This window comes from Papaver somniferum, unplaced genomic scaffold (genome assembly GCF_003573695.1).
Source record: "Papaver somniferum cultivar HN1 unplaced genomic scaffold, ASM357369v1 unplaced-scaffold_6, whole genome shotgun sequence".
Classification (NCBI taxonomy): domain Eukaryota; kingdom Viridiplantae; phylum Streptophyta; class Magnoliopsida; order Ranunculales; family Papaveraceae; genus Papaver; species Papaver somniferum.
Window position 1 is genome coordinate 97,744 of NW_020648748.1, and position 14,015 is coordinate 111,758.

A 14,015-nucleotide genomic window follows, 5' to 3' on the forward strand; every position below is an offset into this window, starting at 1 on the left:
AGGTAGAGAATTGAAAAAAATCACTCTAGAACTATCTAATTGGTATAACACCAAGGAAGAATTTTGGAAGATCAAAAGAAGAGAACAATACTTAGCCCTAGGAGATAAGAACACTCAATTCTTTCACGACTCTGCTAGACAGAGATATAGAAAAAATAGAATAGACACAATTAGGGACCAACATGGTAACTGGCTTCAGGAAAAGAGATACATTGCTAACTTCCTATCTCAACATTTCAAAACAATAGCCACCACAGTGAGCCCATCTATGGATGAAGACCTAGTTGAGCTTATACCAACTAGCATAAATTACATGGACAACAAACTCTTAGAAACCATTCCTACCGATACTGAAATTAAAAACACTCTTTTTGCGATGGAACCCAATAAAAGCCCTGACTGGATGGTTTTCCACCGGTCTTTTTTTCAAAAAAACTGGGAACAACGGGTCCTGACCTTATCAAAATGATTCAATCTTTCTTTAAAACTGGTTATATCTTAAAAGAACTTAATTCCACTTTCATCTCTCTTATCCCCAAGGTCCCTAAACCAGTTACTGTTGTTGAATTCAGACCAATAGCTCTGTGTAATACCATCTACAAAGTGATTTCTAAAATTCTTGCGAATAGAATGAAACCCTTATTGAATAAACTAATTTCACTCTTCCAATCTGCCTTCAAGCCTGGAAGGCAGATATCAGACAACATAATCGTAGACCATGAGTTATTACACAATATGAGAAAGAAAAAAGGTCTAATGGGCTTAAAAGTTGACATATCTAAAACATTCGACAGGGTCGAATGAAATTTCCTTATAAGAATAATGAAAAAATGGGTTTCTCTGACAATTGGTGTCACCTAATATATCAGTGTATCTCTACCACTAATCTATCCATTCCCATGAATGGATCGCCCTGTGGTTTCTTCAAACCAACAAGAGGACTTAGACTGGGGGATCCACTATCCCCCTACCTATTTCTCTTTTGTATGGAGTATCTGACTAGAACTATCCTTCATGTTGAAAACTTAAAAATGATAAAAGGCCATAAAATAATTAAAAACACGCTTTCTGTGACACATCTTCTCTTTGCTGACGGCTGCTTGGTCTTTTGTGAAGCTTTAACTCAAGCTAGTAATAACCTAATGAAAATCTTCGCTGACTTTGGAAAAGCCACAGGTCAATTAATAAACCTGAACAAATCGGGTGTTTTCTTAGTGCCCATGCTTATGACGAAATAATAAATGAGATTCAAACAAATCTGAACATAAAAACCATACCATTGGAATACCTGGGCACTCCCCTGTTCATGCACAGATCTAAAATTAAGTGCTTCGAACCCATCGTTGAAATAGTGAAAACCAGACTTCTAGGTATGCAAAAAAGAAACCTAAACTCTGCTGGAAAAATGGTTATGATCAAATCTGTAACGTCTTCTATGAGTATTGTCCAAATGTCTTGTTTTAAACTACCTAAAAAAGCTTACAAAAACATCAATAAATTACAACGTGACTTTTGGTGGGGAAAAGAACATTGAAAACCCTAAAGGAACTTATCTCAAAGCTTGGGATAGTTTCTGCACACCCTTAGAAAATGGAGGTTTAGGCCTTCAGAAAATTGAACAATTCAATAAATCAATGCTAGCTAAGATCGGCTGGAGACTTCAACAAGATCCTGAATCCTTATAGGGATCGATCCTAAAAGATGTCTACTACCCAAACAGTGACATAATGCACCTTGACCCAACCCCAAAAAGAACTGATAGCCGGCTGTGGAAAGGGATTAAAAGTGGAATTGACATTATGCAGACTCACTGCTTCTAGTCCTTAGGAAACAGAAACAAAATAAACACGTAAAACGACTTTTGGATACCAAATGTTAAACCTCCAATAGCTAAACCTAATATAGATACTACGGAACTGAACTTAGCTAGTGACCTGATTACTAATAATAAAGCCCGAGATACTTCTAAACTCGAAAAATGTTTCGACAATAAAGCCCGAGATAAAAAAAAGGCATCCAGATTCCTACAAACAATGTAGAAGACAAAGTAACATGGAATTTAACGGTTAATAAACAATTCTCTGTGAAATCTTTGTATAACCATCTTAATAACAGTGAATTTTCTTCCACTGACTGGGGAAACATCCGGAATCTAAAAACATCGTCTTCCATAAAAATGTTTATGTGGAAAATTGCCAACTTTATACCGCCTATTAACATGCGGGTTGCGGTTAAAGTTCCAAATAAAAATACCACTTGTAAAATGTGTAATATTTCAAATGAAACCTATTCTCATTTATTTTTAGAATGTCAATTTTTCTCACAAGTGTGGAACCATCTAAATTTCCAGATGGATTATGTTAGAAATGAAACCGATTCCTGCCATAATTGGATTAATAGTTGGTTTAGAGATACATAAAGAGATAGTAGCTTTGTAGGATGGAAAGAACTATGTAGCACTATTAACTGACATATTTGGAAGGCTCGCTGTAATAAAGTCTTCGAAGGTAAAAACCAGAACAGCTGGCAAACTGCCAACACCATAGTTAAATACGTGAATTCCTTAAACTACATTCAGAAAGAGATCTATAATATAAACCAAAGTCTTTATTATAACTCTCTGAATGACCCTGACCTTAAAATTACTCCACTAAACTGGCAGTTCCCACGAAGTTTTAGATATCGAATTTGCATCGCTGTCCCTATGTTACCAGAAATCTGTGACTCAATTATTGGTCTAACAGGATGGAACTCTAGAGGGCTGATAGAACAAGAAGGTGCTGAGGCAGCATTTCAATGGGCAATGGAGCTTTCAGGTCACCATATTGAGTTTCAAAGTGACTCTGTACCAGTCTTAAAGCTGCTCCTGGAAATGTATGCAAAAGCTCGAGAGAAACGTTTCAACAACAATGATTACTTTGAGAACCAGAACTTAAAGTTATGCAATTTCAAGACCTTAGCTTTTAATTTAGTCAATAGATCAAACAATTTCTTATCGGCTAACATGTGTAATCGAAGTATCATCAATTTTAAATGGTCTGACGATAGTTTAAACTTTCTGATTCAGGAACGCTGCAACAATCCCCATTATAACTGGAGTTTTTTTTATCCTAGCTACGTAGCTGGAATGAGGATGTTTCATCCTAACCATGCTGTTCTAGGTAGCTGGTGTACTCGGTTGTTTTTTCTTACAAAAAAGAAAGAAATGTGCAACCACTTTATTTGAAAGTTCAAAGTAGAATTAAGTAAAACTCTTCTCTTAAAACAAGGATGACTTTAAGCAAGTATTTGGATTCACGTTAGTAGTAGTTGTTAGGGAAATGGTCAATTTCCGCCTAGCTAGTTCGTCTCTTTGCACAGATAATATGAAAGCCAAAAAGTCATGGTTGCATCAACAAGACTATACTGTACTGAAGTTTGACTACATCCTTGACTACCGACCATTATACTCCTATTAAATACTACTACCAAAGAAAACGAGTTGAATACTTGAATGTATTTCGGAACAGTATTTCTTCTCAAAATGGCGGGTGGGTGGCAAGACTTAAATTCTTAATTTTATTGCGAGAGAGTTTTAGTTTTAGACAGTAACACTCAACAATGTTACTGTTTTACCGCATTTTCAGAATTCGTACTGCAAACCCACCAAAACCGTATCAAGCAAATCTTTAGGTTGTCGGAAAAAGAAAACATTGTAACACCCAGTGGTAAATATTTATAGCACGTCGGGAGATGAATCTGTTTCTGATTTCTGCCCACATACACTGTAACAACAACACAAATGCTGGTATCAAAATCAAATGCTTTAGAAAATAATAATAATTGATATCCATATATTGCCTCAAGGTCCACGGATGAAAGTAATTTAATATCAGTTAGGTTGGAAACCGTATAGAGTCGAAAATTTAACACAGGGAGTGGAGTTGAGTGTCAGTGTGACTTTAGTCACTGTCTGGTTAATTAGTTTATTATCACATTTAGCGCGATAATGGCTGACTTTCCGAACCCTTTTTGTTTTCGTTATCAAAAATCCCGATGAGAAAGCGACGAGAGTCAAGAGAGTGTGGGGTTTTTTCTTATATTTTTGTGTAAGATCCATGGAGTAAGGGGAATCAAAGTAAAAGACGATGATAAAATGACAAACATTTACCTCTTTATAAAAAAGAGATGGATGGGATCTTCTCTTTCAGATATTCTCTTCATCTATCAACTTAAATATGGATATTGCTTACGCCATGCATGTTCTTCTTACCAATATAACTGTTCATTTGGCTGGCAAATGGTTTTCTACTTAATGGAGTAATTAAGTTAACACATGTTTTAGTTGTATTTACAATTTAAGGCCAATTCCCCAAATGCCCTAATGTGCCTGCACACTCTAGATCCAAAGAATATCCATATACATACACAAAAGCACAATAAAAAAATCACGAGATGAAATCTTAAACCGTGGATAGTTTGCGTACGAAACTTATACTAAAAATGAATTAGGGTTCAGGGTAATGCATGCATGAACCTAGCTTAAAGAAAGAAAGATATCAGGAGATGAAAATCTCCAACGCGAAGCTCACACTGTAATGTGTTCGGCGTAATGCAGCGTGAACTTGGATTATCTTTTCATTTGCTTTATCGTACGTACTACATGCCTTCCACTATTTCTGAAATGGAAAGTGTGATTTGATCACACTCATTGACTCATGTCAATCGCAACAATACTTGACAATCAAATGCCTACACTATACTAGGTCATGAATTATTATCAGAAAAGATTATACCTTATACAAATTGTTTGTGTACAGTACTACCCATACATCGATAAATATCACAAACAAATTTGATGATGATCAGACGAACCCATTGATTTGATCCAACACGATTCAATTGGTAGGACCTTATCTGATCAGAGAGATCTTCTTGTCCACCGATTTTGGACTCCATATTATTCATAGAATAACTCCATTTCAGAGTAAAAAAGACTCCCAAAAGTAGTTAAGTTTAGGGTAAAAGATTAAAAAGTGGTTGTGGTCACAAAACAGGATGGACCAGTAAAAAAATTTAATTACCTTGAGATGTCCAACTCAAGACACTGAAATCCAAGAGATTTTGTGTACTACTACTATATCTTTCAAGTTGAATTTGGTGGTGATGTTCATTGAGATCCAAACATGCTTATTCCTAGAATTAGAGAGATTTTTCTTCTAAATACAACTAGACCAAGGTAACATTGAGGGAAATCATGCCACTGTGGACCAAAATGTTCTATGGGGACTGTTCATCTTTTTGCTTGCCTTTTGGAGGTACATTTGGGAAATTTTTCTAGTAAAAAGATCATGATTCATGAACAGATATTTTTTGATCGAATAACGAAGAGATATTGACATTGAACTTACCTAAGATCAACATTATATAGCTTTTGATATATTTGGAAAGATACTTCACTGTGTAATTAGTAACACATTTTTTTTTCTGGCTCTAAACCAGTGAAAAAATAAATGGCAAAGTCTAAACGGTCGTCAACATCAATTTCTATTGATTTGGATCCAATCACATCCACATGTTAAATTCACAAACATATAAAAGGCCACAAATCGGGCTTTAGTCTTTAGTTAACCGATGGTTTTTTTTAACGAAAAAGAGTAAGAATCATTGCACCGTAGATTGTAAATTTGATACTTAACACTTAGAACTGTGGATGGAATCGCAAGTGTAATGGTGGAATAGTAGAAACGTTATTCTTAATGGAGCTAAAAAAACGTAATTAAGATTGAAGCTAAAAAAATGCAATTAACAATGGAGCTTTTTTTCAGCCGTTAGATTTCAACAACTCATTTTAAATCTACGGATAAAAAAACACAATTCTTAATTGCGTTTTTTTAGCTTCATTCTTAATTGTGTTTAACGATATTATTATTGACGTTCAGATGGATTCCACGAAACCGTGGAACCTTGCTTGGATATTCTGTGGATAACCACAACTTGGAAACCACTAGACTTGACATTCCATGATTTTTCCACACTTGGAATAATTTGGATTCCACCATAAAACTTGCTCTTACAAGGTTAATACAGTTTGCGATATACAAATAATTCAATAACTATTGGTTCATCATTTTCCCAAGTGTTTTCGGTGGCATTACAATTACAAAATTTTGATGTATTTGCTTCTTTTGTCATACACTCATACCGAATCTAGAAACTAATAAAAATGAGGAACTTCGAAGTTTTGTGCAAGTGTTCACCTTACCTTCAAAATTTGTACTAATGTTACAACGAAGTTCCTTAGCTTTCACATGTCTTCCCATCAGCAACTATATAGTAGATTCTGAAACACTCTGGAAGATGATGTTATATTCACACCATTCAGTTGCTCATCCAAAGGCGGTCAACCAATGTATATATTTGTAAGTGTTAGATAAATAAAACCTACTAGCTAGATTGGTGTGGATGATGACATACCCATCAGCTGGTTATCAACACACGTAAATTCTTATAATAAATAACTTGTTCTAGTTTTTTTCTTCTTTTTTTGAAATATTATCAAGTGTCAGTAAACTAAAAACTATTGGACTGACGTGGATGATGATAAACCCATTAGGAGCATGCTTAAATTCTTAGAATAGACAACTTGTTCTGATTTTTATTATCGATGAGTAAAGAGTTTTTTTAATTTTTTGATAAGTAAAGAATTTTTCTGGTCGTAAAAGAATGTCACGCAGAGTCTGACTTGTGATATCGACGAGTTTTACACTAAGATCAACGATATTATCACCCACTGATTTTACTACTGCATGGTATTGAGTTACACAAGATTCACACCATGCAAACGTACAGAGTAAAACCCTCATCCAAATTTGACCGGCTCCTTTTTACCAAACTCGGTTTGAAAAAAAGACTTTCATAAAAATTAACGGAGCAGTTACTGAAAAAGAGAGAAGTCACAGTAATAAACAAAACTAGAAGTACAGAGACTCTGAGATGGTGTCTCAGAAATTATACTTGTGTTTTCTTGCTGTGTCTGCCGCTTCCATTCTTGAAACTTTCGTCGTGTCCACACCTCTCTTTTCTCAATCATCAGTCTCCCCTTATAAAACATCCCACATTCCCATCTCTCTTCCCCCTCTCTGCACCTAAAACTGTCTTCTCTGTTCACTTCTCATCAAAAACTTCTTCATCCATTAATGGCGGTAACATCAAGAGGAAGAACAACAGAAGTTCAAATGACTACAAAGAAATGGAAAGATCACAGAGATAACACAACTAGTCCTGAAAGAAGAAAAGTATGGACTGAAATTAAACCAGCACATTATGAGAGGAAAGTTTCTGTTGTTTATTATCTCTGTAGAAGTGGTAGTCTTGAACATCCTCATTTCATGGAAGTTCCTCTTTCTTCTAATGATGGGCTTTTCCTTAGAGGTAATGGAAGAACCCCCTTTTCTCCATTTCTCATTTCATGGAGAATTTCAGAGTCTCTGTTTCTTACTCTGTTTTTTTGCTCTGTTTTTGCAGATGTTATCAATAGATTGAATCTGTTGAGAGGAAAAGGCATGGAAACTATGTATTCATGGTCATCAAAGAGGTAGATTTTATTGAATTTTTATTGTTCTATTATTTGATGATTTGTGTGAATTAGATTTTGATTGTGTTTTTGGATTTGGATTTTCAGGAGCTATAAGAACGGATTTGTATGGCAAGATTTATCAGAGAATGATTTCATATATCCAGTACACGGCCAAGAATATGTACTAAAAGGATCAGAATTACTTGATACTCCGCCATTAAACAACTTCGAATCAGCAACAATTACAACATCTTCATCAACATCTTCATGCATGGAAAAACGTATAGCAGAAGTTGAAGAGGAAGAAGAAGAATGTGATTTTCCAGTAATTGTTAGAAGAAGAAACCAGTCTTGGAGTTCGATTGATCTCAACGAATACAAAGTTTATAAACCGGAATCAAATATCCAGTCACCGGGGAAAGGAGCCGATGCTTCGACACAAACGGATGATAAACGACGGCGAATCAGAAGAAGCATCAGTAGTGTCGATGACATGAACCCCAAAAAGATTAGTCCGAACAGAATCAATGAAGAAGATGAATACGAAGAAGAACAAAATCAAACAACTGAATTAACCAGAGAAGAGATATCACCACCACCATCATCATCCAGTCCTGAAACACTCGAAACTCTAATCAAATCCCACCGGTGCATTTCGCAATGTACTAACCCCGACCAACTATCATCACCCAATGATCAGAACAAACACAGCGGCAGAATCAAAGCGTCGGCGGTACTAATGCAGCTAATCTCCTGCGGAACTATATCGTGCACCACTTCATCCACATCAACCATTGCACCGTCAGATAAGTCGCACCAAGACGGTGGTGGCGGCGGCGGGTTTTCGCTCATATCGTATTATAAATCAAGATTACCCCGTGGGACTGGTTCCGGCAGTAGTCAGATGTCGACACCGGCCAATGTGGTTGATTGTTTAATGGAGAATCCTAGTTTTGAGAAGATTACGCTTGAAGATAAAGAGTATTTCAGCGGGAGTCTGATTGAAACTAATAAGAAGGAAAAATTTTCTGTTATACAAAGATCTTCTTCTTACAATGCTGATCGGTAAGGCCTACTACTTCTGCTGCTGCAAATTTTGGCTTTAGCTTTTGTTTACTGCAATTACTATCACTGAATGCCTGCAAATACTTTTATTACTTACAGCTGCTGAAAATTTTGACTTTGGTTTTTGTTTACTGCAAGTGCAAATACTAGCTATCACTGATCACTGCAACTACTTTTACTGATTACTGCAAATACTTTTTACTGATCACTGCAAATGTTTTTGGCCAACTAGCTAGATTTTGCTTTTACTTTTTCACATCGATTTCAGGATTAGATGTTGATGTTTAGGAGTTATTTACGAAAAATGCCACTGAGGTGATAGATACGTTGTTCAGGATTAGATGGTCATGAATGAAGGTTATCAAACATTCATGGTTTTATGGCATTGGTTGACTTTTAGGTTCATCTTTGAAGTTATGTCCAACAGCATGCTAACATGCGTAACCTAACGACATGTTTAAGATTTCGCTATGAGAGTAATTTTTGGTATTTTTTGTTCAGTAAATTTCTAGCAAAATATTACTTGGAATTATCAATTTTCTTTGCCGTAAATGTCAGTTTTTAGTTAAACTGTGCACACAGTTTTTAATTAAGTTTATTAATATTTGGATTAATGTTGCAGAAGCGCGAAGTTGGTTTTGAGAGATAAAGAAATAGATGGAGTAAGAGCAAAATGCATCCCAAGGAAACCAAAAATGTCGATGCATATTAGGAAACAAAGTAGCAGTAGCAGCAACATTAGCATGAAAAGCAGCACCAGCAACAGCATTATCTCGCCAAGTAGCAGTAGCAATGATCTACATTTGGGAACCGGTGGAGGCGGAAGCAGCAGCAAGAGACATAGTAGCGGTTCATCATCATCAGTTCAGTAATCCATGGCACGGTCACATAAAAATCCTAACTCTACTCAAGTAAAAACCCACCATTTTTGGTTAAACCCAAAAATAGAAGAAGAAGATTAATGTAAGTAGGCAAGTTTGGCAAAATCAAGGTGCACACACAGTGTGTCTAGTGTTTTGAGTCAAAGCATTTGCCTTGCAATATACGGCACGGAGTGTAGAGACAGACATAATTAGGGTTGGTAATATGGGTGTGTGTTGCAGAGCCAGAGGCTGGGTGGTGGTTTTGTTTTTTAAGGCTTAGTTTAATATTTGGGGTTGTTACCTAGCAACTTACTGTGATCTCTTGGGGAAATGGTGCGACATTGGGGTTAGAATATATATATTAGAGTGTTTTCTATATATGTTTGTCTCTCTGCAGTCTCTGAAATTGCGTTGTTGTTTTAACTTACTTTACTCTGTAGGATTTCTTGTGATGAAATATTATATATCTGTATGTATTATTGACTTATGTCTATGGGATATTTCTAGAATACGAAGCAAGTGAAAAAAACTGGACTTAACAGTGTTGGAATTACTGTTGGTGGAAAAACCATCTTATGAACATGGGCCGTTGAGGCATGAGGTTGGTCCACGAATGCACCAATCGTTTTGTTAAGGGGAACTTAGGTAGAGACCCAAAAAAAAATATTCTCATTCTCAGGCCCACAATTAATTTTAGGTATCGTGACACCCATAATTATATGAAATTATTAAAAATGTATGATGACGGATTATGCATCCGCATGACGGGTTATCCATCAGGGGTATAATTGGCAACGCAACTTGGATATAACATATGTAAAAATCCGCGCCAAAAACTGACTACATAACCATTATGCAGCCACCAAAAAAGATGCATAACACATTCTGCAGACGCATAACGAATTATGCAACCATTTTCTCGACTGCATAACAAAGTTATGCATCTATAACAAGTTATGTAGCCATTGTTTTGGTTGATTTTAGTGCGTACAAAAAAAAATGATGCATAATGCATTATGCAAACATATTTTCCGACGCATAACAGGTATGCATCTATTTTATCGATGCATAAAAGATTGTGCAACAAATTTCTCGATGCATAATGCATTATGCAGCCATATTTTCGGATGCATAACAGGTTATGCATCAATTTTCACGACTGCATAACATGTTATGCAGATATTATTGTTGGTGCGTGACAAGTTGTGCAGTCTTTGTTTTTGTTGGTTTCAATAGTGACGAAAAAGTTGATGCATAACGTGCTATGCAACCGTTTTCTGGACTGCATAACAAGTTATGCAACAAATTTTGTAGATGCATAACAGGTTATGCATCCATTTTCTTAGCTGCATAACAACTTAAAACAACACCCAACAGACTAAAAACCAAATCTGATCTTGACATGTTATGCAGTCATAACAAACTCTATCTGATGCTGAAACAAATTGGTACCCAAGTTAGCTCACCCTACTGGTTTCTAATTAACGCCACATCCGCTGCAAACAACCCTTGTACTCATCCCACAAACACACAGCAAACTAGCAAGGAAACGGTGCGGTTAAGCAGCTGCAGCTGGTTATGTTCTTGTTGTTTAGCCTTGACCAAATCTTCCACAGCACTAACCAAATTTGTGAATCACTCTGCACCCTTTTCTTCCTTCTTTTCTCGCTGCCAGGACTGTACCAAACCCTCACCACAGACAACATGTATCCTTCGATATCTTGCTGGTTTCAAACCCACGGCAACAACACACAGCACCCACACAAACATCTGCAGCAACATTTGTTTCTTCTCCTCTTCTTACACGACCCAGATAATCAACAATGTCCATAGCAGCAACCATTGTAACAGCTGCGAACTAGGTGGTAATAAGATGGTAAATCTTAGAATCGACATAGGAAAAAAAGTTTAAGCAGTATAAATTATGAAACCTTTTCTGTCTGGTTTTCGCCCCGTCCTTCCTCGCGAGGGTAAGGTAACTCAGTTGAATTTCCGAGAATGGAAAGGTAGAGATGCCCAAATCATTGTATAGTGCATAATCATCGTATTTCAGCAGCAAGTCTTCTTCTTTGTTTAATCGACTAGACCCTAACCCCAATTCTTCTTCGTCCCTGCATCAAATCCATGTCTAATTCTCGATCTGAACCCTTCAATCACATACCACATTTCTCTAGTCTCTGGAACTTAACATTCATCTCTATCTGATTCTCTCAAGAACACCAAACCCTAGCTTCAGCGGCATCAGAATCAGGTGTTTTCTTCTTCATCTCAAAACGAACCAACTCTTATTGATGTTCTCTGATAGAAACAATTTCACATCTTCATCAGCAGCTCTTTCTGCCCATTTCTTTCTCGATTTCGTCTGCCTCAATTTCAGATGTAATAAGGAGATATTAATCAACTATTTGGCAGAAAAGTGGAAAACCCAATAGGCGCTCTTGCTTTAGTCTCCACAGAGCTCTTAGGGGTTATCAGAGAAGATATGCAAGGAACACTAATCAACTACTCATTGTTACTTCCACCACAAATCAGTTTAAGTTCAAAATCTCGATTTCATTTAGGGTTTTGCAAATATACCCAAAAGAAGAAATCCTTGCAGCCGAAAGAGGAAGGCTTGGAATTGATCCCCCAACATCTGACGAAGTAGCAAAAGAAATCAATTAGTTCCGGCGAAGAGATTTTGCAGTGGCATAACATCGAATGAATGAATTTAATCTCAAATCTCCATTACCATTCGTAGAAGAACAAAGTAGTCCCGGCGTAGGAAGTATCAAGGAAATAATCACGAAGTAATGTTTACTCGAAAAACCAAAACTACATCGCAGAAACAATACTCCTCGAGAAGGAAATCACAGAACTTTTCTGGGCGTGGAAGAAGGAATAACCTAATTTTAATAAATATGGGTTTGTGGGAAATTTTTTCTCAGATAATGGGTGGACGCCTGAACTTTTCTGGGCGTGGGTTTCTTAGTGTAAGAAATCTGAAAAATGGGTGTGGTAGTAGTTTTCACTTTTGTTAATGGGGTAGGATACATTGACATGGTTATATTGACATAATCATGACATGGTTTGGCCATATTTTCCACAAAATCCAAGCGACAATATATTTGAAGCTAATTTTTTGATGACATGTTCCTCTTATGTAGCTCTACATTACCACCAAAAATGAGAGCATTCCGAGACGTCTAAGACTACCATCTACCATTTTGAATATCAACCGTTGAAGATTAACGGTTGAAATTAAAATTGGTGGAGATGAAGTTTCATGTATCGGAATACTCTCATTTTTGGCAGGAATATAGAGCTATGTAAGTGGAACGTGTCACCAAAAAATTAACTTCAAACTCACTGTAGTTTAAATTTTATTCAAAAAATGGCCGAACCATGTCATGATTATGTCAATATAACTATGTCATTAGATCCTGCCCTTTTATTAATATGGATACATATGTGTTACGGATGATCCATCATTTACATGTTTAATTGACAGATGGTGCCTATACCGCGGGGGAGGAGCCAGAAACTCTACTAACAGGAAGCAACATATTTCTAGGGGTTGCAAGATAGCAAAAAAAGCTTAGGATTCCAAAATCTCATAAAATTTAGACAAAATTAGGTTTGAGATCCGATTAATAGGGTGTGCAACTGCACACATACCCTTGCTTTTAACTGCTTCCGACTGTATACCGGAGTTTAATAAAAATAAAATCAGCCGGTTTGGAGCAATTGAGAATCAATTGACCTCTTACATAAGTGTGTTATTAGTTCGTTGACACATCCGGTTATGCTTTTTCACCAATTCGCTTTCGGGCGCCCATTTTTGCTCCATCCAATGCATCCAACCTGAGCTACATTGTTAGATGGACAATATGGCAGGGCGAATATCAGGCAAATGTATACATTGTTAGATGCATTGGGTGCACTGCACGTGAATTGAGTGCTGAAAATCAATTGTTTTTTGCTTGTTCACAGACAAGCCCAGACATAACTAACTGACTGATACGAGTCATATCTCATATGACAGTTTTTTAGTTGAACCATAATATAGGGCATACCAAAAACTTTCAAGGCATATAAAGGACTAGTCCTAACTTGGATGACCTTATAAGGGGTATCCTATGGGTGGTTTAATTACCTATATGCCCTTAAATCCTATAAATTACTAATCTATTTTTAACCTTAATACAAAAATCTATAATCATAAACCTAAAATCAGTTTCAACCCCTTCTTCTTCCTCCTCATCCTCCACAGCCGAACCCACCTTCTCCTTTTTTTTTCATCGTATCATCGCCGAAATTTAATCGTCGATTCGTGAAAATTTAGTCGACGATTAAACTCATCTATATAATGGTTCGTCGTAAGCCAGTATCTCGTTCTAATCGAGCGATTGAACAACCCATTGAAGAAGAAGAAGATTTAGAGAGTGAAGAAGAAACTCAAAATCAACCACAAAATCAACTGGAAGAAGAGATTGAAGAAGAACCAACTCCAGAAATGAGAATAAGAAGGTTAGTTTTACAAACCCATC

At 36.5% G+C, this 14,015-nt stretch overlaps 1 protein-coding gene across 1 annotated transcript; it reads left to right on the top strand.

Annotated features, from left to right (window-relative positions):
* Positions 1-7,023: 7,023 nt before the first annotated feature.
* Positions 7,024-9,965, top strand: LOC113343559 (protein UPSTREAM OF FLC-like). Its single transcript, XM_026587714.1, has 4 exons — positions 7,024-7,413; positions 7,507-7,576; positions 7,664-8,623; positions 9,246-9,965. Exons 1-4 carry the CDS (start codon positions 7,179-7,181, stop codon positions 9,493-9,495), a joined length of 1,515 nt encoding a protein of 504 aa, XP_026443499.1. The 5' UTR covers positions 7,024-7,178; the 3' UTR covers positions 9,496-9,965.
* Positions 9,966-14,015: the final 4,050 nt, after the last annotated feature.

Coding starts and splice junctions, on each gene's coding strand:
- LOC113343559 (XM_026587714.1), top strand. CDS start 7,179: ATGGCGGTAACATCAAGAGGAAGAACAACAGAAGTTCAAATGACTACA. Junction 7,414..7,506: donor TGATGGGCTTTTCCTTAGAG/GTAATGGAAGAA, acceptor CTGTTTTTGCAG/ATGTTATCAATAGATTGAAT. Junction 7,577..7,663: donor TATTCATGGTCATCAAAGAG/GTAGATTTTATT, acceptor TTGGATTTTCAG/GAGCTATAAGAACGGATTTG.